Source organism: Sceloporus occidentalis, unplaced genomic scaffold (genome assembly GCF_023333645.1).
Source record: "Sceloporus occidentalis isolate IW3139 unplaced genomic scaffold, rSceOcc1.0.p SCAF_1, whole genome shotgun sequence".
In the NCBI taxonomy this organism is placed as follows: domain Eukaryota; kingdom Metazoa; phylum Chordata; class Lepidosauria; order Squamata; family Phrynosomatidae; genus Sceloporus; species Sceloporus occidentalis.
This window is the reverse complement of record NW_028316981.1, coordinates 16,172,322-16,199,099: the sequence shown is the minus strand read 5'-3', so window position 1 is coordinate 16,199,099 and position 26,778 is coordinate 16,172,322. Positions and strand designations below refer to the sequence as shown.

General features: G+C 41.4%; 2 protein-coding genes across 2 annotated transcripts in view; both read left to right on the top strand.

Annotated features, from left to right (window-relative positions):
• Positions 1-6,711, top strand: part of LOC149320946 (von Willebrand factor A domain-containing protein 7-like) — a 32,162-nt gene extending 25,451 nt beyond the window's left edge. Inside the window, exons 15-18 of the mRNA XM_089488811.1 lie at positions 211-292; positions 856-1,079; positions 2,741-2,845; positions 6,526-6,711. Coding sequence (XP_089344937.1) covers positions 211-292; positions 856-1,079; positions 2,741-2,845; positions 6,526-6,538 — 424 coding nt within the window. The 3' untranslated portion in view covers positions 6,539-6,711. The remainder of the gene's footprint in view (positions 1-210; positions 293-855; positions 1,080-2,740; positions 2,846-6,525) is intronic.
• Positions 6,712-9,723: 3,012 nt separating this feature from the next.
• AIF1 (allograft inflammatory factor 1) lies at positions 9,724-25,634 on the top strand. Its single transcript, XM_089488799.1, has 6 exons — positions 9,724-9,815; positions 13,497-13,558; positions 17,475-17,541; positions 18,111-18,152; positions 19,939-20,101; positions 24,502-25,634. The coding sequence occupies exons 1-6, from the start codon at positions 9,803-9,805 to the stop codon at positions 24,587-24,589; spliced, it is 435 nt and encodes a 144-aa protein (XP_089344925.1). The 5' UTR covers positions 9,724-9,802; the 3' UTR covers positions 24,590-25,634.
• Positions 25,635-26,778: the final 1,144 nt, after the last annotated feature.

Sequence of the window (26,778 nt, the reverse complement as noted above, 5' to 3'; positions counted from 1 at the left end):
TACTACACTGAACAGTCAGAAAAACAGAAGAGAATAACAAAAAGAGGAGAACAAGAGTCTTATTCCACAAGATTCCAAAGGCTGGGAGAAGGCAGCAAGTAGTGTCACTGCATGGACTCCTCTTGTCTTTTTCATTTACGCACATTCTTCCATGTACACAAATGCTCTGTTCATAATAAACTTTGAATTTATTATTATTATTTATTCCAGCACTGCGACATTCATAGCTCAGAGCTCTGCAGCTCAGAACTACCTAAAGCTGCCCATCACTGTCATCCCTGAGGCAGCCCTGGTGAGTCTAACCTCTGCCTGCTGACCATCCACAGTTGCTGTTATTTATTTATTTGTCTGTTACGCTTATTTATCTTTCCTTTGCTCCAATGAGTTCATGGCTACATACCTCAGCTATTGCCACACTGCATAAATAAAGCAATTTGACATCACTTTAACTGCCATGGCTCCATCCTGTGGAATCCTGGGATTTGTAGTTTGGTGAGGCATTTAGCCTGGTCTGGTGCCTCACCCAAACTACAAATCCCAAGGTTCCACAGGATGGAGCCATGGCAATTAAGGTGGTGCAAAACACGAGATGAAAGTGGTGAAAATATTTCTAAAAGCTTCAGCGTACACGACAGAGAAATCAAGACTTGGCAGTCTCTCATTCATAGAGTCACCAAATGATGAAGTCAACTTGATGGCGGTTAACAACAAATAAAGTTGTTGAAGACATTTGCTAAAAAAAAATGGTTTTAGCATTGGGGGGGGAGGCTACAACCACATGAATAATACTATGTGTTTCCTCTCATTTATCCTTGGTGTGTTTAATTCTGATGACTTATTTGTTTTATTCCACAGGAAACTGATACAACCCCACCAGTCTACAACCTAGTACAGCTCAAGATGCCATGTGCAGAAGATAGCCAGCACCAACCTGACTGCTCTCGGCTCATTTGGCGCATAACATTTTCTGCTAAGGATGACCACAGTGATGTCAGTGTTAAAGTCAGCCCGAATCCATCTGGTGTGTCTTGCCGTTCATCAGGGACTGATGGTGACAAGGATATTATCTGTGACTATAAGTGCGTATCTCTGTATTCTTTTGAAATCAATATTGCTACAAATTGGCAGTCAGTAAAGTATCATTGGCTTGGTACATACCTTGTCCTTGGGTCGATTCTAGGCTTCGGGAGCGTGCAGCAACTTCACGCCCCCGAACCCTAGGACATACGGGCACCGCCATGACTGCACAGCCCAGGGCTCGCATCCATGACACAAGTGCTACGCAGTGTCCACATGTCGCTGTGCTGCACTTGCGTTACTGATGTGCCACAATGTGCTAATGGCGCACTTGTGGCGTCGGGCATGCTCTCCAAAAAGAACCCGTTTTATCCCGGGTTTTTGGGGGGGCGCCTCCAGCCCACCCTTTCAGGACGGTATGTACCGGGCCAATAATTGGAACAGCCTTTTGCAAAGACTGTATTCACATGTTACAACAAGGCATGGTGTGGTTTGTTCTTTTGTTGTTATGTGCCTTCAAGTAATTTCTGACGTATAGTGACTCCAAGGTGAACCTATCATCAGGTTTTCTTGGCAAGATTTTTTCAGAGGTGGTTTGCCATTGCCTTTCTCTGAGGCTGAGAGCATGTGACTTGCCTAAGGTCAACCAGTGGGTTTCATGGCTAAGCGGGGAACTGAACCCTGCTCTCCAGAGTCACAGTCCAACACTCAAACCACAATACCATCTTATTTATTGTAATATGCAAATTTCCCTCTCCTAAAAAGCATGATTTATTAACCAGCCACAAATCGCCATCTAAATCCAGAGTTCTTTAAGCTATAGCTTCTTGTTACATTCACTCCCACAATCATGGCTTTTTTCACCTGTAATCTACCATGAAGCATGAGCTCACAAAGAGATGGATGGAGGGGGGGGGGGGGGGACAGAAATACAGAACATAATCTATAGTTTTGATTTATCTATCATGAAATTTGTGGCTTCACCAAAAAAACCAATAAGACAAATGATGGCTTTTTCCTGGATTGTGGACAATATGTTTGCAAACTAGTTGTTCCATTCTGTAAGGATTTTTTTTTAAAAAATCTGTTTATTTTGAGGGAAGTACTGTGAGTACCTTTAAATATCATATGCCAAAATGAATAAGGACATGTTTAATTCTTCCAGGGGGAGGGAACCTGGCAAGGGAGCCATCCGATATGAGTGCAGGTGGGGGCATCCAATGGGAGTGCAAGTGAGCAGTAAGACTGAGAGTAAAACAAGAAAGGCTATTGTTTGATATGTATATACAAATATATATAATCTCCACATGCGTGCCAGGAAGATAAAAGAAAACATGCTGATATGGTTGTGTGACCTAAAATAATCCAGTTCATTTAACACGTGGACATGGTAGAAACACCCTTTTGCACTGATGTGATTTTGAGTGTGGAAAAATGTGTGGCTTTCTAGACCAAACTGAGTTCAGATTAAAACTGCTGAATGTGGCATTACGGGGTCAAACTGGAGCAGAAGATTGTGAACTGGAGCTGAATTATTTTGCAGGTGTGGATTCAGTCTATGATATACCATTCACATCTCAAACCAATCCAGTTCCTACAAGGGAGTGAACCATGCATGTCATTTTCTCAAGTAGAATTTTATTTCCAGTAGATTTCAAGTTCTCAGTTTTGCTCCTCAAGTTGTCCAATTTATATCACTCTTATCTTTCCTCTACTTTTGTAGGTCAAACTGCTGTACACCTTCTGCAGAGATCCTGGTCAGTGATGGAAATGGGAATGCAGATGCTTTCACTGTGGATTACAACACAACCCTCCCTACAGCAGCCAGGTGAATTACACAACATGGAAAAGTACCTACTACTGTATTGACTCAGGACATGGGTCCTTGCAGCTCAGCAGGGATAGTAATTCTAGACTCCCATTCCCATGAGAAAAAAAGCAATCAGTTTTTCTTCTTGCACTGTCAAGACACTTGGAAACTTTGTTCCATGTGGAAAAAATATTTAAAAAACTGCTGACCTCTTTTTAAAAAATTAAAATAATGAATTTTAAGTTTGCCATTGGAAATCTGAATTAGTTAATGCTCTGTTGATGTTCTGCAACAGGGTAGTGACTTTTCAGTGCCTTGTTCAAAGATCTTTATGACTTTTTGCTTTATGAGATCTATTACTTAACTGTAATTGCCAAGGAATGACCATGGCGCATTCGGCATCCATTATGTGTCCTCTTAGGTCATGCAAACCTTGATTTTGTCATTTTATACAGAGGGCCTTTGGTATCCACTGGAGTTTGGTTCCAGATACCAAAATCCTCGGATGTTCAACTCCCATTAAATATAATGGCATAGGAAAATGGCATCCCTTATATAAAATGGCAAAATCAAAGTTCACTTTTTGAAATTTATATATTTTTAAAAGCTGTGGATGCTTGAATCCATGGAGAAGTAATCCATGGATATGGAGGGCTGATAGATGGATGCTTGACTCTGTGGGTAAATAATCCATGGATATGGAGGGCTGCATAAGGCACACCATTTTACTACTCCATTGTATCTAATGGGACTTGAACATCCACAGATTTTGGTATACACGGCAGGTCCTGGAACCAAAACCTAGTGGAAACCAAGGGCCCACTGTAGCATTAAAACACACACACACACACACACACACACACACACACACACACACAGAGCCATTAGTAATGTCTGGTTCATTGTATAAGAGGGGCCTTATATAGTCCTCGTACACACCACCAACAAGCGGCATACCGGTGCCAATACTAGGGTTAGGGACTGCATGGCAACCGCATGGTCCCTAACCCTAGTACGCAGTGGTGGCGTAAAAATGGCAGTGTCCCATCCATATGTTTGTGGGCTGCGACATACCTGCAGAGGAAAATAGGTCGCCAGCAGGCCACCCTTTTGGGGCAGTCTGTCCTGGGCCATAATCGTTCTTCAAACCCCTGATGGAATAGCAAATTCTTTTCATGTCTGCAAAAAGAAAGTAAGGATGGTGCCAATCTAACTTCCCTGGGAAGGGGGTTCCAGAGCTTGAGAGCTGCCACTGAGAAGGCCCTCTCCTGGGTTCCCACCAGATGCCCCTGGAAGGATGGTGAGACAGAAAGAATGGCCGCCCCATCAGATCTCAGAGCCTCGGCTGGTTCATAAACAATTCAGCCCTTCATTTGTTCTCAGAAGCAGATCGGATGCAATGCTCTCTCTTTAGGCAGAACTACGATCCCAGCAGCCAGATGTAGATAGTATCTTAGCAACCACATACCGCAGTATCCAGGCAGTCCTCAAAGATGGTCCCACTACTGTACTAGTTCAAAGTGGAGTTTGATCAATGCACGGAGAACAGTAACTAGGCTATTTCTACCCAGGAGATGAGGCAATTGGTTTTATCAGCCAACCTGGGCTTCTAAAATAAGGATCTCAACAACATGTAGAACAGACTGGACTCAGAGCTGGCCTTGCATAGATGCTAAGGGTCAGCAATGGCAAACCTTCAGATATCCCTCCAAAGTAATATTACTGTAAAGTTTTAAACATGTTTTTATCTTGTGAGCTGCCTTGGGTCCCTTTCTGGGAGAAGGGTGGCATAGAAATGCAATGCAATGAAATAAAATAAAGTCCCTAACTGGCTGCCCTCAAGGGCAAGGGCAGCCCCACTTTCCCATTGCCAGTGTTGAAATAAATTCACCTGGCTGTCCAGCAATTGACTGGGGTTGCGTCTACACTGTAGAAGTAATACAGTTTTGACATCACTTTAACTGCCATGGCTCCATCGTACGGAATCCTGGGATTTGTAGTTTGGTGAGGTACCACCAACCTTTGGCAGGGAAGACTTGTAAAACTACAAATCCCATAGGATGGCACTACAGCATTTAAAGCGGTGTTAAACTACATTATTTCTACAATGTAGATGCACTTCAGGCCTGATGTAACAACATCCTTGTGGACAGGCAAATTGCCTACCTGCATTTTGTTACATCTGAGCATCAGTTTATCAGCCAACATCTATTCAGTTACTGTTCAGCTTTTTCAGTTAGCCTGGCTACTATTACTAAATTAGTCCTTTTAGTTATTAATTCAGTCTTTTTACTTACTAATTCCACATCTCTGGATAGTGCAGTCCCTACATGTATTCATGCAGAGAGGAGCTTTACTGAGTACAACTGTGCAAACCAGTGTGGCATAGTGTTTTGAGTGTTGGACTGCAACTCTGGAGACCAGGTTTTTGTTTCCCTCTCTGTCATAGGTGACCTTGGGCCAGTCACTTGCTCTCAGTCTCAGGGGATGGCAATGGAAAACCTACTCTGAATAAATCTTGCCAAGTAAAGCTCATGATAGGTTCACCTGAGGATGGACATAAGTTTGAAACAACTTGAAGGCACAACAACAACAAATAGGATTACAGCTGCCCTAAAATGATTTGTATTGTCTTTTAGATTCAGACAAATGGCTGCTTCATTTAATTTTTTGTTTAATAATTATAGATGATGGTGGTGATTGGATTGACAATAAGTTTTAAACAGAAACATCAGTAGCTCTGGCCAGAAACAGGAAATGAGTCATTAACCATGCAGTCTGTGTGTGTGTGTGTGTGTGTGTGCGCGCACACACACACACACACACACACACACTCAGATGTAAACTCCACTGAGTTCAATGGGGTTTAGTCTCAGGTGAGCATAGAATTGCATCCTAAAGGTCTTGCAGGAGCAGGAATTGACCATGTATTTTGAAGCCATGGATGGTTGAATCCATGAATACAAAGTTCTGACTGTACAAATAGCCAGTGGTTAAAATTACTTTTGAGTGAAATTCTATTGAAATCTGTCCAGTTCAGACAAGTTTTGCAGAAATGTCATGGAAAATGTATAACGTATACTGAAAGAATGCTAGTAATTTAATTGCACTTTCTGTGTGTCTGTATGCATGTGCTATAAAATCCAAACAGTGATACCTTTATGGGGCCAACCAAAATGCACAATTACATGTTGCAAGCTTTCAAAGTCACACTGGCTTCTTCATCAGGCAAACTGGAGAAAAAAATTGAAGATGTTAGTCATTGGCCTGTATTTTGCTGTTTCTGGTCTTAGTTCAGATGGAGAGGGAGGGCTCTCTGAAGGCTGGCATCTCCCCCTTTGGCCATGCGGTCACTGGTAGATTTTCAAAGCCAAGGAAATTTAGTATCCATTTGAAATTCAAGGAAGATGTTTCTTTGGAATCCAACATGTCTCCTTCCTTTATATGCATGTGCAACCCCATGAATTTCATAGAGGTGGTTTTGCCAGTTCTTTACTCTGAAATACAGCCTAGCACATCTGGTATTTGCTGGGAGTCTACCATCCAAGTACTAACCAAGGCTGACCCAGTTTAACTTCCAAGATCAGACAGGATCTGATGCCTTTAGGGTAACTAGGCAGGCTAATTGCATTCCAGCTGACTGTAAAACAAGAGTGCATTGATTTCATGTATACTCTCCTTTTTTCCCCCTCTCTCAGTCTTGACAGGTGACCTGCATCACATGAATATCCTTGCAGCCATTAGACTACCACAGATCATAACTGGATTCTTGGTGCCATTTGATCCGGGAAGGAGAGACTATCCAGAACCTAAACCACCATCTGGTAGCAACATACACATCTGCCATTTCCATTGTACAGAGCCAAATAAACTTCTGAAAGTAACAGTGTGGTGTCTCCATAGGCAGCCTAATAGAGTTTGGGATAGGGTCTACAAACAGGGGAGGCAGTTTCTTGCCTGCGGGCCTTTTAAATACAAATGTGCAAAAGTAAGGAGAGCAGAGAAAAGGGGGTGCCCAATTCTCCATCCAGGGCTGTGCACTTGTAAAGAATACTCACATATTTTCTCATTCTTGACAAGAAACTGTATTTCTACACTTCAACACTCAATGCATTGAGAAAATGGTCAACTTACAAGCTTAGTGACAAAGAATGGGCACATATATTGAATTCATATCCCATAAAAATTATCTCAGCTGACACTAACAAGACCATGTTATAAACAGGGTATTTAACCCCACTAAAATCGGTGTGTATAATTGGAACCACCTCCCTAAATATTGTAATTATCAGGGATGTTGGTGTTCCCAAACTCTGCTCCCATTCTGGATACTGATAGGAAAACCTGTTATCTTGTATCCCGGATTGGCACTCTTAAATATATTTAAAAGAGGCAATGCCAACCTGCCCCATCAAAATTGCTGTCATGTCTGTTGCTTACAGCCTGATTGGTTATCACCTATGAAGAAGATAAGGATGCACCTTCGTTGCCCAAATTGGCATGTCTTACATAGCCAGCATGGTATAGTGATTTGAGCATTGTACTATGACTCTGGAGATAAGGGTTTGATTCATCACTTGAGCATAAAAACCCACTGGCTGACCTTAGGCAAGTCACACTCTCTCTAAAGAAAATTGCCAAGGAAGCCCCATAGCCTTAGGGCTGTCATAAGCCAAAAATGACGTGGAGGCACACAACAACAATCTTTGATCCTCCCAATGTTTTGGACTTGGCCTCCCAGAATCCTTGCCAATCAGTTGTGTTGGCTTGGGCTTTGGGGAGATGAAGTCTAAACTTCTGGGGAACCAAAAGTTTAGAATCACAGTCAAATTGGTATGACAAGATTTGGAATTTAATGATACAGTGGGACCTTGGTATCTGCCGGGATTTGGTTGGATATCAAAATCCGTGGATGCTCAAGTCCCATTATATACAATGGGGTAGCAAAATGGTGTTCCTTATATAAAATGGCAAAATCAAGATTTGCTTTTTGGAATTTGTTAAAAAATATTTTAAAGCTGTGGATGGTTGAAGCTGTGGATGCAGAATCTGTGGATATGCAGGGCTGACTGTACTTTGAAAATTAACTCATGTAAACTGAGTTAAGAATCACATGAACAAAGACAGGTTTGAAACAGACTGGCTATCATTTCTTGCCTTTATTAATAAAGATAAAGGAGACAAAGAAGAAGCCCCAGGAGTATGTGGATATCTTTGGGACAATGCACTCTAATGACTTGCCCTCTGCTAGTGGTGAACCAATATCTGCATTTTGATTTGTTATACCACCCATCTTTGAACTATGACACTTCAGCAATTGTTTAAACAGAGACATATTTGTATATGCAAAAGGATCTTGTAGCTCCTTTAAGACTAAATAAGAGAAAGATGCTAGTAGCATAAGCTTTCAAAGACTTAAGTCTACCAATTAGGTCTACCATCTTAAACAGGACTCCAATGAGCCAGCATGGTGTAGTGGGTTAAATCAGTGGTTCTTTTTACCCTTGTACCCACTTTACATCTACATGTAGACGTCATGCTCCCTCCAACCTGACATAGTAAAGGAATAAAAAGATATTTTCTTTGTTTAGTGCACATATTTTCATCTGCACATTCATGTATATTCATATTCATATAAGGAAATAACTTTGCTCCAAGTAGAACAGTTTTATTTAAATCAATTCTGTATTTAACTCAATGCATGTGTAAATTTTACACATACAAAGTTGGGGAAGGGGCAGAAGAGGAGGGATCAGGGCTACAAGTTTCAAGCCCTTCTTGAGTAGCTCTCGTGCCCAGCCACCTGGGGATCCCACCACACTGTTTAAGAGTTGTTGTTGTTATTATTATTATTATTATTATTATTAAGCTTTATTGATAAAGCACTGTAAATTTTCACAGCGCTGTACATACAATCAATTAAAATAGATAAAATAAACCTGCCTATGGCATGCATTCTATGAAAATATTTAAACATAATACATATTGTGAAGTCGATGGCTTTCATGGTCGGCATCCATAGTTTTTTGTGGGTTTTTCAGGCTATGTGGCCATGCTCTAGAAGAGTTTATTCCTGACGTTTCGCCAGCATTTGTAGCTGGCATCTTCAGAGAGTGCAGGCATGGAAGAGAGTTGAGTTATGTGTATGTGTGTACACACACATACACACACTGTGCGACCCTGGGTAGGGAGGAGTGATCTCCATGTTAATCTGTATATTGTTCTGTTGTTGATGACCTGGCCTCAGAGTGGGAGAATATGCAAAAAGGATTAGTGTCTGCTTAATAATACATATTAATACATATTAACATTCAAATAATAAAATATAGCATACAACAAATTAAAATAACGTTGGATAACCACTGTTTTAAATGTTAGACTATGGCTCTGGAGACCAGGATTCGATTCCCTGCTTGGCCATGGAAACCCATTGGGTGACTTTGGGCGAATCACACACTCTCAGCCCCAGAAAATCCTGTGATAGGGTCGCCTTAGGGTCACCATAAACCAGAAAATGATTTGACAACAATGACAACAACAACAACAGCACCCCAAGTCCATTAAAGTAGAAATCTGGAAACATTATGATTGCAAAGGCCCTGTCTACGTTGCACCTAGGATTACTTCCCACTCACAGCCCTCTGCCCACTTCCTTGCCCAGAGCCTTCCTTTTGCCCTCCTCACAAGGGAGGCTGCTACTTCCGCTCTCACCGGTCCTTCTCCACAGTGCAACCATTCTCAAAAGTGTGGTCTGCTTCTTCTCACATTATGTCTCTGTGTCAATGAAACGCGGTTGCTCAGAGCAAAAGAGGAAGTAGCCACCTCATGCAGCTGTAGATAGCTAGATAGATATGTGCATGCGTAAAGAGGAAAGGAACCATTTATAGAGAGGGAGAACTTGGACAAGTCCAACCAGAGCCACTACAGTGTTCAGAATAAGTGGAGCCACCCGAAGAAAAGACCAAGGGACCAGCCATGAATCCGCAAGGTACCAGTCATTCAGGGCTTCACCTGAAGGGGCTGGAAGGGCACTAAAATATAGGGCAGGACAGTGGAAACTAGAGAAGGTTCTTCTACCTTTAATGGTTGTGTGAAAGTGGGAATTTCAGCAGAGATTGCTTGCTGCCTGGTGGCAAGGCAAGAAACACCTACTAAAACACCCCTTTCCACAAAACCATTACAGAAACTTTCTCCAGTTATCACTCTGGCAACCGGAGGCTGCTGCCACACAGTAGAACTAATGCAGTTTAACACCACTTTAACTGTCATGGCTACATCCTATAGAATCCTAGGATTTGTAGACTGTTGTGGCACCAGAGTGCTCTATAGCTGAATCCCAGTTAAAGCAGTGTCAAACTGCATTAATTCTGCAATGGAGATGTAGCCCTGGTTACGTTACTTTTTTTGGACTATACTTCTCAAATGGAGGATTCTGGTTGCTGTTTTCCCCACAAACGCAACTTTTCCAAGCTCTGTGACAGGTGTAGGGAGAGGCTGGGCATGAGAAATGATTCACAGCAGGGGAAAAAGCATAGAGTTATGTAACAATTATGTAGTATCTCAGGGATGAATGAATATTAAGTTTTAGATGTAACACAATTTGGGACAAAAACAGGAGAGAAAAACAGTGAAAAAGGAAGCTGAGGGGAATCTCAAAATCCAACCAGCCAAGGTTGCCAACCTCTGCCCCCAGCTTGGCATGTTCTTGGACTTTTAACACCAGTTTGGTGTTCATTATTATCTGAAACCAGCTGCTGAAGGTTTTAAAGGAACAATGCTGGAAGTTGAGTCCTCTGCTAATGTCCATCTGCTAAGGCTGAAAAGCTGTCAGTTCTACAGTTGCAGTTGTGACTTTTGGTTCTGAGTTTCTAACATCCTGTTTCTATGCTTTCATTTTGTTTGCGTGTTTGTTCAGACTACTTTCATCCTTACTTTTTGTGCATTTTTGGGCTATGTGGCCATGTTCTAGAAGAGTTTATTCCTGATGTTTTGCCAGCATCTATGGCTGGCATCTTCTCAACGCCAGGAATAAACTCTTCTAGAACATGGCCACATAGCCCGAAAAACCCACAAAAAACTATGGATGCCACCCATGAAAGCATTTGACTTCACATATTTTCATCCTCTTCCTTCATGGACCCAGAGCAGAGGTATGGGTAGAAAGACGAAATCAAGGGAGGAGAGAGTGTGAGAAGTTCACAGAATATTGTGGCATATTACAAGAGTTCCTTGTTGACCACTGCCAAAAAAGAGTTGAAAATCACTAGCCTAATTTTTTTTGTCATATTGAGAAAACTACCCCACTATCAGCCCTCCATATCCACAGATTTTATATCTATGGCTTGAAAAGATTTTTAAAATATATAAATTGCAGAAAAACAAACGTTGAATGTGCCATTTTACATAAGAGACACCATTTTATTATGCCATTGTATTTAATGGGACCTGGGCATCCATGGATTTTGGTGTCCATGGGGGGGTCCTAGAACCAAACCCCAGTGGATAGCAAGGTTGCACTGTACTTTGTAATGTTATAATTTGAACGCCTTCATTTTGTCAGTCAGGCACATTCTCCTCTTGGTCCCATATTCAAGACCAACTGGGATCTTCTAGATGCTTTGGACTACAGTTCTCATCATCCTTGAAAATTAGTCATGTTTGTGGGGGTATGGCAATTGTAGTCCAAAATACCTAGACAGAAACCAGGGTGACTAACCTTGATCTGCAACATTTTCACTATACATAATTATAGTGCTATGATTCCACTTTAACTACCTTGGCTGCTGTGTCCTACATAATGAGTGTTTAGTTTGGAGAGGCACTAGAGCTCTCTAGCTGGCAATTGTAAATGCTGCTCCCTAAACTACAAGTCCCAGGATTCCATAGGACAGAACCATTAGGGCAGCCATGCACACCACTTTATTAAAGAGAACAACCCTCTATGAGAGGCCCCTACTGTTTGATTTTTTTTTTTTTAGTCCAGTTTAAAGACAACGAAACTTGAGAGAACAGGAGGTCCCTTGGGCTTACTAACAATCATAAGTAGCCCTCTACATGTTGCTGGAATACAACTTCCATCCATCCTAGCTAGCATAGCCAAGGATAAGGAACGATGGGAGTTGCAATCCAACAATATCCGATTTAATACTTGAACAGCAGACTCACCAAGTGCACCAGATGTCCAGCTTCCCAGACTATGGTGAAATGTATTTTCTTTCTACTTCAGTTACAGTAATTACAGTTGTCCCTCCATATTCGCTAGGGTTGGGGTAACAAGACCCCCGTGAATATGGAAAAACCGCAAATAACAAAAACATTGTTTTTACTTGAGAGGACACCTCTCTAGGAATCTCTAGGTCCTCCAGTGCAACTCTGTGGTCAATGTCCAACATACACTGACCATAGAATGGCACTGGAGTACCTACAAAAGGTCTTTCAGTGCAATTTTTAGTTTAGGTCCTCCAGTGCAACTCTGTGGTCAACCTTAACTAAAAATTGCACTGAAAGACCATTTGTAGGTACTCCAGTGCCATTCTATGGTCAGTGTATGTTGGACATTGACCACAGAGTCCTAGAGAAAACATATAAATGAAATCCGTGAATAATCAAATCCACAAATATCAAAGCCGCAAATAGGGAGGGATGACTATATTTCTAAATGTGCATCTAGGCATGATATATCTGTTTCTGAATTTGTATCTTGTTGCAAAATGCATCTTTTCCTGAATTTGCATCTGTATTAGAGTCTAGAAGAGTTGCTTTTGGGGAGGGGGCAGTGTTCCTTTTGAACTACAGCTCCGAGGAGTTTATCACACAGGAGGGAACGGCCCAAATCCCATGAATAAATGGAAGTTAAATCCGGAGATACGCCACAAAAGTGGGATTGTTTTCAGATGATGTCCCCCGACGTCGCCATTATCCCACATTTAACCCGTTAATTAAAGTGTGGGATTTGGACACTTTTTATTTTCAGGGAAATCCCGAAAGTAAAAATCAGCTCACAGGTTTAATACAGGGGACATCGTCTGAAAGCAATTCTGCAAGAGGGATATTCTCGGATTGAATTTCCGTTTATCCACGGATTCTGGGCGCTTTGCCTCCCATGTGATAAACTTCTGCCAGCTAGCATGGCCAGTCATTGGGAGCTGCAGTCCAAAAAAAATAACATTTCCAAAGTTTGATGAGTGCATTTCTCCTATTCTATACAGCTCTTGTTCTACTTTGGTCCTCTATTTTTGTGACATGTTCTCTCTATTATTGGAGATAGTCAAGAGCCCACTTTATCTCTCTCCGACCTTCATCCCCAATTTTACAAAATCCCTCAATTCAATTCTCGCTGCACCCTCAAGCCATGGTCTCTTATGACAGTAGCAGCTTGCCATCCCTCCCAGTTCCTCTCTGCTATTTGGGGTAGGCAGAAAACCCAGAGTCAGGGAAATTTGGTCTAGTTCCTCTTTGCTTATCTGAGCAACACAGTGACCCCAAACCAAAATCGTTGACAGAAGTCAAAAACATAGCTTGCCCTCCCCAACACCCCGGTCAGGAAATTGCATTTAGATGAGGAAACTGGGAACCTCCAACAGAACAAAATACTTGCTGGGGGGAGGCAGGGGTTGAGGAAGTTGTGGCGATTATAACATGCCTGTTAACCTTTTGTTTCACCTCCCAGGAGGAAAGGCTTTTGGGGCACTGAAGGTCCAACAAGAGGAATTTCTGGACTCCCTTAATAAGGTAAGGAGGCCAGTTAACTTAATCCATTGCCTGAAGCAACCAATTAAGTGTGCCCACTCCCTCAACTCACCTAAGATAAGGTCCATGAATATAATCTCCTTTCTGGCTTTATGAAGCAAGAATCTGCAATGAATAGATTGTTGGCTTCGCAAAATTCTATCAGTTGCTCTTGTGCTTTATTTATTTCCTGAATCTGCCTATTGTTGTTTAATCCTTTTTGCTGCCTACTTTAGCATTCTAGTCACCTATGATTAGTTTGAAGTCCTGTGTTGGTGTGTTGTCAATTTCTTCCTGGGCCCCTTCATACAATCTTTCAATTTCTTCTTCCTCTGTCTCTGTGGCTGGCACATATACTTGGATTATAGTAATATTCATAGGGTTTCCCTGAAGCCTTAGTGACATGATTCAATTCAATTTTGTGTTGTATCCTTTGACTGCTTTTGCTATATCTCTGTTTCTTTGTGTCTTTTCATTTCATGAGTAGAACACTGTGTAGTTATCTGATTCTAAGTGACCCATTGTGTGTGTATGTGTGTGTTGTACACATACACACACACTACTATATCGCATCTTTATCCCACTTAGGGACCAGACAACTTTTGGCGCAGTACAGTCCGCCCAAAACAAGCAGTCTGCAGGTGCCCATTTTAACTCCGGAGGGATGCCGCAGCCGCTAGACCACGTGACATCCCTCCGGAGTTAAAAGAACCCGGTTTTTCTGGGTTCTTTTTCCAGTGCCTTGGTTACATCGCGAGTGTGCTAATGGTGCACTTGTGACGTAACGGACGCACCGCAACATGCGGACACTGTGCATCCGATACGTAAAGATGGCGGCCCCCATGTTGACAGGAGGCCGCCATCAGGATGCTGCCCGCACGTACCTGGGTTAGGAACCATGCAGCTGTTGTCCCTAACCCTAGAATTGGCAGCGGCATGGTGCTTTGGGACCGTCTGTCCCACACCATAGTTGTATCTGCCTTCAAGTTTTTTCTGACATACAGTGAGCCACATTATATTGTATTACATATATTATATATATGTATATTCCTACTACAGTCCATCTTTTTCGGCAAGGTTTATTCAGAAGGGGGTTGCCTTTGCCTTGTCTGGGGCTAAGAGAATGTGACTCATCCAGAGTCACCCAATGGGTGTCCATGTCAAGCAGGGATTTGCACTCCAGTCTCCAGAGTTGTAGTCCAGCACTCAGACCACTATACCACACAGAGGCTTACAACAGATTTTTTAAAAATAGTTTAAAATCCACAAAATACCAAAGTTAAACAGAGATTGAACTACCAAAAAAGTGAAACCAACATTTATTTTGTAAATAATTTTTCCACTTTCAAATATTTCAAAAATAGTGTGCATTTTAAAAAATATTGTGACCATTTAAAAATATTATTTCCATCCCTAATGCTGAATTATTCTAGTTGGAATGCCCATCTGAAATGTGAGTGGATGGGCAAGGTGCACAGTTGCATCTTTAAACATTCAGTTTCATAATCTATTGAGCAAGCCGTGAATCTGATATAAAGATGAGCTCATACTCACTGTGGTGTAGTTTTAAATATTATGTCAATCCTCCCCCAGAGGCGATTGCACAAGCATGTGGGCTGCATAATATCAGAAATATCTTGAAGCCCCAAAGACTTTCCAGAAGTTCATAAAAGAACACATGGGGCAGTAATGTTGCTAAGAACCATTCTAGTTGTCAATCAACAATGCATTTTATTGTTAGTCAAACATATGCATATCTTTACTTACTGCAAGGATTTCAACCTACAGCTTTTCTCCACTCAGCAATCATATTTAATAATACAGGTTGAATCTCCCTTATCCAGAATTCCAAAATCCAAAATACTCCAAAAATGAAAACTTTTTTATGGGTGAGTGAGATTGGGACACCTTTGCTTTCTGATGGTCCAGTGTACACAAATTTTGTTTCGTGAACAAAATTATTTAAAATATTGTATAAAATTATCTTCAGGCTATGGATATAATGTATATATGAAATATAATTGAATTTTGCACTTAGACTTGGGTCCATCTCCAAGATCTCTCATTGTTTATTGTTGTTGTTAACTGCCCTCAAGTTGACCCCAAGTCATGGCACCCCTGTGGATACGACACCTCCAAGCCCTCCTGTCCTCCATTGCCATGCCCAGATCCTCCAAAGTCAGACCCCATCCTTCGTTATTGAGTCTATCCATCTATCCATGCAGACTTCCTTTCTACTTCCCTCCACCTTTCATAGCATTATTGTCTTTTCTAATGACTGGTAGTTTCTCAGGATGTGACCAAAGTATGACAGACTCAATTTGATCATCTTAGCTTCCAGGGAGACATCAGGTCTTATCTGTTCTAGAACCCATTTGTTTGCATTTTTCAATATCCATGGTATCCTCAGCACTCTCCTCCAGTAACATCACATCTCTTCCAACTCTACAATACTATGATTCTATGATTTTCTTCCTATTGGATTTCTCCACTGTCCTACTCTCACATTCATACATGATGATGGAGAATGCAATGACTTTGACAATTCTGACTTTAGTGCGCAGTTGTATATCTTTACTCTTTAGCACCTTGTACTGCAAGGATTTCAACCTACAGCTTTTCTCCACTCATCGCTGCCCTTCCCATTTCTAGTCTTCTGATTTCTTGACTGCAATCTCCATTCTGAACAATGTTTAATCCAAGGCACAGGGATTTTTTAACCATCGCAATTTCCTCATTGTCTAGGCTGAATTTATGTAGCTCCTCTGTGGTCATTATTTTTGTTTTCTTTATGTTTAGCTTTAAACCTGCCTTTGCATTTTCTTTGGTGACCTTCCTTAATAATTTTTCCAAGTCTAAGAAGTTTTCCACTATGTCAACATATCTTGGATGGTTGATGTTTCTTCCTCCTATCTTTACTCCTTCCTCTTCTGAATCTAAACCTGCTCTTGACATAATATTTTCTGCATACAAGTTGAACAAGTAGGGTGAAAGATTGCAGCCTTTCCCAGCCCCTTTCCTAACTGGGAACCATTCTGTTTATCCATTTTCAGATAACCACTGTTAGAACAGAATATGAAGAAACGGTTACCAAATTAGAAAAAGGGTCAGACTAGGCTGCATTCTATCACCCTACTTGTTCAACTTGTATGCAGAAAATAGCATATTCTTAAGTACAGATTTCCCATCAGGACTATCAGATATGGTGGCACTCCCATGTCCTTGAGAGTCATCCATAGCTTATTATGTATGCATATGCAAATACAGGTATTTCAAAATCTCAAAAAAGTTGACCTCAGTACAAATGTACCAATTCTGACTCCAGCTTTAAAAAAAAACCTTATAGTATTAAATACCTAATTTGTTGCCTATTTACTTTCACAATATTTTTTTTAATTCCATTAAGAAATTTTAATCAAATAAATAAGAAGATTGATGATTCCTACAGTGGAGATGAAATGCCTTGTGCTACCATTTTACTATAGCAAAGTTTTTATTACTAATTATAATACAAGCGCCAGTGTGCTGTAGTAGTTTCAAGTCTTGGTGTATGAAGTCTGGAGAACAGAGTTCGAATCCCCGCTTGGCCATGGCAACCCATTGAGTGACCTTGGGCAAGTCACACTCTTTCAGCCTCAGAGGAAGGCAATGGCAAACCCCCTCTGAAGAAACCTGCCAAGAAAACCCAGTGATAGGTGCGTCCCAGCATTGCCATAAGTCAGAAATTACTTAAAGGAACACAACAATAATAATTAAAATACATTGGTCATTTATGAAGGAAGTGGAGTTGGACAATATTAAAATAGAGGAGCTGGAGTCAAACATTTGGGATACTGACCCCACAGCCCTGCCCCACTGTGGCTATACTGCATGCTCTTCCCACCCTAATCAGCCTCTTCCCTTTGTTTTTCTTCTACAGGAATTTTTGGATGACCCCAAATATAACACCGATGAAGAGTTAGCTGGAAAATTAGAAATATTTAAGAGTGAGTAACCGTGATAAAGGACTTTGAGGGGTGTGTGATTTCACACTGGAGCACTGAGGTGGGTACATGTGAACAAACAGGCACCCAGTCCTCAGAAACATCCAGCTATTTAATTTCTGTTTTCTATGGGCAACTCTCTGTCCATCCCTTTGTTGTGTGCCTTCAAGTTGTTTCCAACTTATTGCGATCCTAAGGCAAACCTATAATGATGTTTTCTTGGCAAGATTTGTTCAGAGGAGGTTTGCCATGCACCCAATCCTACAACTAAGATACAACTAGAAGGCAAATGTTGTCATGGGCTGACCAAGACCATTGATTCTTTTCCACCATATAGTACTGTCTATACTGATTGATAGTGGCTCCAACAACACAGGCCTGGTTGCTTGGATCTTGGACTTCAGATATTCAAGATGTCCTTTAGCCATTGGCTATGCCAAGCTGGGATGATGAGAGCTAAAATCATAAACATCTAGAGAGCTGCCAAAGACTCCCTACCCCTGCAACAAAGTTTATGTGTGATCTAGCAAAACAACGATTGCATTTTTATCTTCATCTGCTCTCTTTTGCAGAGAAATACATGGAATTTGACCTCAATGCACAAGGTGATATAGGTGAGTTTTGTTCATGTACTGGGTTCACATGTGTGTGCATGAGACACTCGCGTCAACAAAAACCAGCCTTGGTCTCTAATGAACACAGACCAGAGAAAGACAGTTTGTTGTTATGTGCCTTCAAGCTGACTTTCACTTACTCCAACCCTATCATCAACTGCATCTGCACTGCAGAAATAATGCAGTATGACACCGCTTTAACTGCCATAGCTCAATCCTATGGGATCTTGGGATTAGTAGTTTGTTGTGACACCAGACCTCTCTGGCCCAGAAGGCTAAATTGCTCACAAAACTACAAATCCCAGAATTCCATCACATTGAGTATGGTAACTAAAGTGGTGTCAAACTGCCTTAATTCTGTAGCATAGATGCTGTGACAGACCAGGGATCAACAAGAGCAGCCCCCACACTTGCTGTCATCAGCGTGTCTCAAAGTTCATTGTATCACCAGAGCTCTCCGACAAGGAAGGTAAATAGCTCAAAACGCCAAATCCCATAATTCCATAAAACTGAGCAATGCAGTTAAAGCAGTGTCAAACTACATTACTTCTACAGTGCAGATTTCATCATCATCATAATTTATATTCTGCCTTTCTCCAGTAATGAGACTCAAGGTGACTAATATATTTAGGGTTGCCATAGCTGAGGACCTCCAAACCGGAACAAATGTAGGACAAGGTTCAAAAATGTAGGACCTTTTTTTATTTTTTTTTTTTTATTTTTTTTTTTTTTAAATTTCCTGGCCAGGAAATTTAAAAAAAAAAAGGTCCCACATTTTTGAACCTTGTCCTCCTTCTCCTTCCCGGCTTGGGAGGAAGCCTCGGGCTTCTCCCAGGCCGGGAAGGAGCGTGGGGGCCACCTGTCATCACGGCCATCGCCGCAGTGGCAAGCGGCCTCCTCCTCGGCCTCGCAGAGGCCTTGGAGGACCCCACAGCCGGAGCTCCAACCGCGGAGCCGCTTCCAGGGCCTCCAAAGGGGCCTGGAGACAGCTTCTCCCAAGCCCCAGCCTCCAGGCCCTCGCTGGGAGGGGGGTGTCCCGGGGCGGGGCCAAACCGGGGCGGGACCATGTGGACCCGCCCCAAACCGGGAAAGTCCCGCCCCCAGGCGGGATATGGCAAGCCTAAATATATTTAAAAACAACACAGATTGAAACTACACAAAAGCACCTAAAACCATAGATAGAGTTATTTTAAAACAATTAAACCATTTATAAAATTAAAAACATTTAAATTCATTAAAAAAACTATATTCAGACCATGAAAACAGCACCACACAGCATTAAAAATACATTCCAATCAGTTTCTAAAAGCCCTCCAACATAAAAATCTTTTGATATGCCAATGGAAAAGTAACAAGGACAGAGCCATCCTGTCCCCCCCAAATTCCTATCCTAGGGTTATCTTGGCAAGATTTAATGAGGGAAGGTTTACTACTGTCTTTCTCTGTGGCTGAGATAGTGTGACTTGCCCAAGGTTGCACAGTGAGCTGAGCAAGGATTTTAACCCTGATCCTCCTCAGTCCTAATCTTGGAAAACATTCAGCATCCTTTGTTTATTTTTACATTCCAGCTCACATTAGTATATATGATCATCTGCATTTTATCCCCACACTAACACCCTCTGAGGTAGGTCAGGCTCCAAGGAAGCAACTGGCCCAAGATCGCCCAGTGAGTGTCATGGCTCAGCGGAGACTTGAACCTGAATCTTCAATTTCAACACTTAAAAAAATATTACTGATGTATGCCAGTCCCTGATAGTTTTCTGCGTTACTTTCCCTGCCTGCCAAGATATCATGGCTTTGAAACGCATGTTGGAAAAGATGGGTGCAGCCAAGACCCATTTGGAGCTGAAAAAGATGATCACGGAGGTGACCGGAGGTATGAGTGAAACCATCTGCTACCGGGACTTCATCTGTATGATGCTGGGAAAGCGATCAGCTATCTTAAAAATGTAAGTAATAGTTGTTTTTTAATCTACTCCCCCCATGTCCCAGTTTCAATCTTCTCTTGTTCTCCGTGTGTGTGTGTGTGTGTGTGTGTGTGTGTGTGTGTGTGTGTGTGGTGATTTATAGTGCAGTAGTGGTTAGATTAAGGGCCCGAACAGACAGGCCAAAATAAAGCTGCTTCGGGTCAGTTTGGAGGTATGCTGTTTAAATGATGCATGAGTCCTACGAAGCCAGAAGCCACACCAAAACCACGCTCCAGTCCTTAGGACTTCTGGCTTCTTAGGAAGCATGCATCATTTAAACAGCATATCTCCAAAGTGACCCAAAGCAGCTTTATTTTGGCCTGTCTGTTCAGGCCCTAAGTCTTTCTGATAGATCTCTAGTTGATTTTGAAGTATATTGGCACAGGTTTTCTGACTCCTAGTTGCAAGGCGAGCCCTACCATTAGCTAGAATGAGGCATGTGCTTCAGGAAACAGGTTGCTGCCACACTGAAGAATTAATGCAGTTTGACACCACTTTAACTGTCATGGCTCCAACCTGTGGAATATGGAATTTGTAGTTTGTCGTGGCACCAGAGCTCTCTGACACAGAAAGCTAAGTAAGTCACAAAACTACAAATCCCGGAATTCCATAGCATTGCGTGATGGCAGTTAAAGCGGTGTCAATCTGCAGTGTCGATGCAGTGACAGATGCTGGGGATCAACAGGGGCAGCCCCCACACTTGTTGTCATCAGCATATCTCATGGCTGGGTCTTGATTCTGCTTCAGTGTGACATTTCCATCAAGCCAGTGGCCACTGCAGTTATTGTACAACAAACACAATACATACCAGCAGACATGGCTGACATGAATGCGTGCTTAAGAGTCCCATTTCTAAAATATGTCTCTGGCACTAAAACAGATATAAACAAAAAGCCTTAATATGCATATAAGATCAGAATGTTCATTTAGCTACATACAAAGAGAAAGACTAAATATATAAATATATTCAGAAAGAGTAAATACCCTAAATGAACCAGATTCCATCTGATCTTGGAAGGTAAGCAGGGTCAGCCCTGGTAAGTACTCGGGTGGGATGTGTTTCAGAGGAAGAAACTGGCAAAACCACTGCTGAGGATTCCCTGTTTAAGTAAACCCTATGAAATACATGTGGTCCCCATAAGTCAACCAGTGACTGGAAGGCATACACACAGAAAGAGCAATTTAAAAGTCACCTTCATTTTACTAAAATTTTCCTGTTCTTTAATGTGACCGTAGGATCACATTCCTCAAGCAGGAAATTTGCATAATAATTGGCTGTATGCCCTGGCTAAGTTAGCAATAAAGGGACAGTTATCCCTTCCTGTGTGTTTCTATACAAGGAACAAAACCATTAAGATTGGACCACAGTACCTCTATGCATACAAAGCCAATTCTGAAATGGGATTCTCCTGTACTTCAACTGCCAGTGAAGGGAACACATGCAAATGTGTGCAGGAGAAAGCTTACCTGTATTTTGTGTATGTTAAATACTGTAAATAAAAATAAATAAATAAATAAATAAATAATTTTAAAAATTCATAAAAACTAGATAAGCGCTAGACCAAGGACTCACTTTTGACTCTATAGATAAGTTACTTCTAGTATTCATAAAGCTATAGATATTATTTTGGTGTTAATGATGCTATAGATAAGTTACATATGACTGTATAGACAAATTATTTTGGTAGTTAATTACTAAAGTAATGTCTCTTTATGAGTCTGTGATTAATTACTGTATCTACATTTTTAGTTTTGTTTCAAGCTACTCACTCCAGTCTCAAAATGTATTTTGTTTCTTTCCAATGTAAGGAGTTAATTAATCTAATTAGAAATTACAGCATGATACCTTGCATAAATATGGAACCTGGCAATGTCACACTAACCTTTGGATTGCTTCCTTTCTTTTGCAACCCAACTAAAAGGCAGAAGAGATTTAAAAACCCTTTCCCATGGAAATCAAGGCCACAGCCGCAATGCAGAAATAATCCAGGTCGACACCACTTTAACTGCCATGGCTCAGTGCTATGGAATTCAGGGAATTGTAGTTTGTAGTGCCACCAGAGCTCTCTGACAGAAACTGCAGTTCCTAGAATTCCAATAGTATCGAGCCATGACAGTTTAAAAAATATCATAACGGATTCTTTTTTCAGCGTAGATGCAGCCCAAGTGAATTTGAAAAGTTCGGATATTGCACATACCTTTATATCCTCTTCTTGGCCATGCTCAGTTTTCACCAGCAAAACAACTCATTATTCAGGGTGGCAAGAGAGAGGCATTCACAAGGTAAGGTTGTGCTTTCAGAAAGGAATGCTGATTACTAATTAACAAATTAACCATAATTCATAATACATATCTGAGCCATCTGGTCTCAGAAACTCCAGGTTTGTGAATTTACAAAGATCTTATAATGCCCCCCAAAACATAGTTTTCTGAAATAACTGACAAATTTCTAAAGTACGCAGCTGGCTGATTGATGAATCCAATACCTATTGGACAGCGATGGGTGAGAAGTTAGCTTGGAAGACTAATATGAGTGTTTCTGACTTAATTATTTGTTGGTTTTACATCCCACATTACTCCCAAACTTGGATTCAAGGGGCTTGCAATAATTTTTAAAAGGACAAACCTAAAACGTTAATTACATTTAAAAAATAAAATTAAAAATACTAATATTAAAACACAGAGCATGGTTAAAACCATTTTTAAAAAGTATTCTCATTGGAATCCTCCCCCCTTCAAATCTCACTCAGCACATTTATGTGAAAAGTGCCTTCTGGACTGTTAATCATTGACATATATTGCCAGCCAGACTATCTATAGAGAGACCTCTGTCATGCAAGTGCTGGAGAGATCACAGAGAAGAGGAGATTATCACACAGGGCTTTAAAATGGCAATTACAGTTGTAAAATGGCACCTTTGGCAATACTTATCACACAATATCACTCCACTTATCACAGTATCACTTATCACTCCAGCCCGTAGCTGCTGTGTCTCTCAAGCATTGTTAGGGCATCCCTTTTCATTGATGGGGCAAACCCAGTAATGATGGGGCAAACTCAATAAACTACCAATCCCTGCTGTGGCAGTTTTGTTATTGGCAGTCAGATGATGTTAGAGCCTCCTCTTCTCCCCTTGTCCCTCCTTCCCCCTTGACCGTGATTGGACAAAAGACTTTCAGATTACGTTGCACAGATTCCCATCATTAAAGCGACATTGGCCGGCATTTTGTATTAACGGATGTTTGCGTTATTGCATTGCCGCTGTAATGATGGTATTAGCGCTACAATTTGAAAGCCTTTCACGCTATTGCAGTCATGGATGGGTTAATTACAGGATAAGGACAGGGGAGCGATCCCATCCCTATCCTGTCTGTATATGATAATCTATGTTTCCATTTTTTAAAAACTGACGTGATTGCGGCAAAAGTGGGGGCTCATGTGGTAATGTCCTTAGGATGGACCAAAAACACAGCTCAAATTGCCCTCCTGCCCCCTAGAGGGTATGGGAGGACCTTTCACGTAAACATTTCCAAAGTATATGGGGGGAGTACATGGAGAAGAAGAGCAACCATGGAGTAGTGGTTTGGGTGCTGGGTTACAAATCTGGAGACTAGGGTTTGAATCCCTTCTCAGCCATGGACATGCACTTTGTGACCCTGAGCAAGCCACACACTCTCAGCCTCAGAGGGAAGCAAAGGCAAACCCCCTCTGAACAATGTGAAGTTGAAGTCTTTCATGGCTGGCATCCATAGTTTTTTGTGGGTTTTTTGGGCTATGTGGCTGAGTTCTGGAAGAGTTTATTCCTGATGTTTCACCTGCATCTGTGGCTGGCATCTTCAGAGAATGCTAGCATGGAAGAGAGTTGGGTGTGTGTGTGTGTGTCTGTGTGTGTGTATACACATACACACATTGTGTGACTCTGGGTAGGGAGAAGTGATCTCCATGTTAATCTGTGTATTGTTTTGTTGTTCAATGGCTGCACTGAGTCCTTCTCTGGGAGAAAGGCAGCATCTAAATGGAATGAATGAAAGAATGAATAAATAAATAAATGGTTGGGGAGGCATACATTCTTCATCCCTGGAATAAAGAGAGTCTGTGACAAAGTTCAGAATTCAGTGCTGATGCTACACTGCAGAACTAAAGCACTTTGACTCCACCTTTAACTCCCATGGCTCAGTGCTATGGAATCCTGGGGTTTGTAATTTGCAGCGCTCTGAAGGCTAAATATCTAACAAAACTACAAATCCCAGAATTCCACAGCATTGAGTCATGGCATTTAAAGTGGTGGCAAACTGCTTTATTTCTGTGGTATGGATGAGACCTACATTTATCCAGTTGCACCTGGCACGATTGGCTGTGAATTCATATCCTTCTTTCCACAGAATTCTGATGTATGAAGAGAAAGCCAGAGAGAAGGAAGAGAAACCAGCAGGACCCCCACCAAAGAAAATACTAGCCGATCTTCCTTGAAGACCTCCGCGCCCTCACTAATAATGTGGTTTATTTTCTCTTCAGGCAGCTTCTAGAGCAACTGAAATATATATGAGCCTTTTCTAAAAAAATTTTTAAAGTCTGAAGAAAGGAGTTAATTCTTAATATCCCTTCATAAGTATGGGAGAACTATGTCTCCTCAGTGTATCTGTGTGTGTGGTATCTTGCCAACTTGTGGTTTTGCATCTTTATTTTTCCCTCCATTTTAAACACTGGGTTAAATTCATTCAAGGGGATCAGGGGTGGAGAAAGTACATGTTGCCCCCTGAATCAATGTTGTGCCCCCCAAGGTCCTTTATTTTTATGCGCCAGGGCATGGGGAGCAATTTGACAAATGTTGACCTTCCCCGAGTACCATTTTGGATCAACCTTTTTTCTCCTAATAGGAATTGAGATAGAAGTTGACTTCCAAGTAAGGCTGGTGGGGGGAGATAAAAACACACACCAAAAACCTATTTTTGTTTGTTTGTTTAAACAGAGTTTTTTGGTTTAAGTAAAAAAAAATTGAATTAATGCACAGGACTTCACCAATATAGGACTAAATCAGAATATTAAGTAGCAAAATGTAGTTCAAATGTTATGGGCACCAGCTTAAAAAAATTGTTCATTTAAAAGTGCTAGTTTAAAGCAAGTCGTTTTGGATGAATTTGCATCAGTTGAAGGATTTACTTCCATATGGTATTTCTTGCACTATAAAATAAAGGGATTAAAAAGAAGGAACTGGATACCACTGGATACCGGTCTAACAATGAACAATTGCCAGTAAACTGTTAGAAGTCTTTGTTGTTCCAGTAAGAGGATTGGAAAATAGTAAAAATAGCCAGGATATTTTTAAAAAATTATGAATAAGCAATAAAAAGGAGTGGTTTTGTAAAAAGGCATTTGGTTTAAACCCAAGTTTAATGTAACCCATGTGAATTATTAGCTTGACCCAAGCGCAGTTACTCCCAGACTTTGGTCCTGCAGATATTCTGGACTTCAACTCCCAGAACTTCTGACTTCGACGCTTCTTGGAGTTGAAGTCCAAAACACTCGTAGGACCAAAGTTTGGGCCCTAGTCAGTGAGGGAAGCCCTTTAAGAGGGTCTAGTTTTATGTGGTGCAGTGGTTTGAGTGTTGGACTTGGCAAGTCACATGCTCTCAGTCTCAAGGGAAGGCCTCAGCAAACCTCTGAACAAATCTTGCCAGGAAAACCCCATGATAGTTCACTTTAGGGTTGCCATAAGTCAGAAATGACTTGAAGGTACACAACAACACAGTCTTGTGAATTGAGCTGAGAAAAAGAGGGAAACCTGCAGAGGAGAACAGTTGCCAGAAATAAAAATGTAGACCCTTTTAACTTTGCATATGAGCTTCAAGGTTGCAATGCTGCTGAACGGCAGCAAACTACAATATATACTATATTGAACACAGATCAACTGTTCTAAATTTTCCATACATTTACTGACTTGATTGTAGGACTCCTATACATATGCTGCTCACCACTGAAGACCTTATTCGATGTGAAAAGGACCTACTAGTCTTGGCAATTGCAGTTCCTCTCTTTCTGAATTCACCAGAATCCTCCTTAGGGTTTCCCCAAACACTGGAACAAAACAGTAATTCACAGGGGTTACATTAGCACGAGAAGTGACTAAAAGTCATTGGCAGGCCAACTTCCTCTGTGAATTACATCTTGAAACCAAGTATGTAGAGAATTCTTATAGCACCTTTGAGACTAACTGAAAGAAAGAAGTTGCCAGCATGAGCTTTCGTAGACTTCAGCCTATTTCCTCAGATGCATTTGGTGGAGTGGAAACCCAGGTCCCTGGCTTTCCACTCCACCAAGTGCATCTGAGGAAATAATAAATAATAAAAGCTTTATTTCTAGCCCGCCTTTCCAGAGATCAAGGCGGGTTACAATGGTGGATTTTGCAATCCAACAACATACAATTTACAATAAAAACATTGTCAGAAATTTACAATTACATTATATAAAACATTATATAAAACAACAACAATAACAATTCCAAGCTAGCAGCAATTGTAACAACGGTGAGGGGGAGAGGGATCACAACAGGGCTATTGGGGGTATGCCTGTTTGAAAAGATACGTTTTCAGCCCTTTTTTAAATTGGGCTAGGGAGGGGGTCGAGCGGAGCTCGTCGGGGATCGAGTTCCAGAGCTTAGG

Bases quoted from the DNA above. Each gene is read 5' to 3' on its own strand.
- AIF1 (XM_089488799.1), top strand. The intron at 13,559-17,474 runs GTAAGGAGGCCA...TTTCTTCTACAG, and splicing joins TTCTGGACTCCCTTAATAAG to GAATTTTTGGATGACCCCAA. The intron at 20,102-24,501 runs GTAAGTAATAGT...TTCTTTCCACAG, and splicing joins CGATCAGCTATCTTAAAAAT to AATTCTGATGTATGAAGAGA.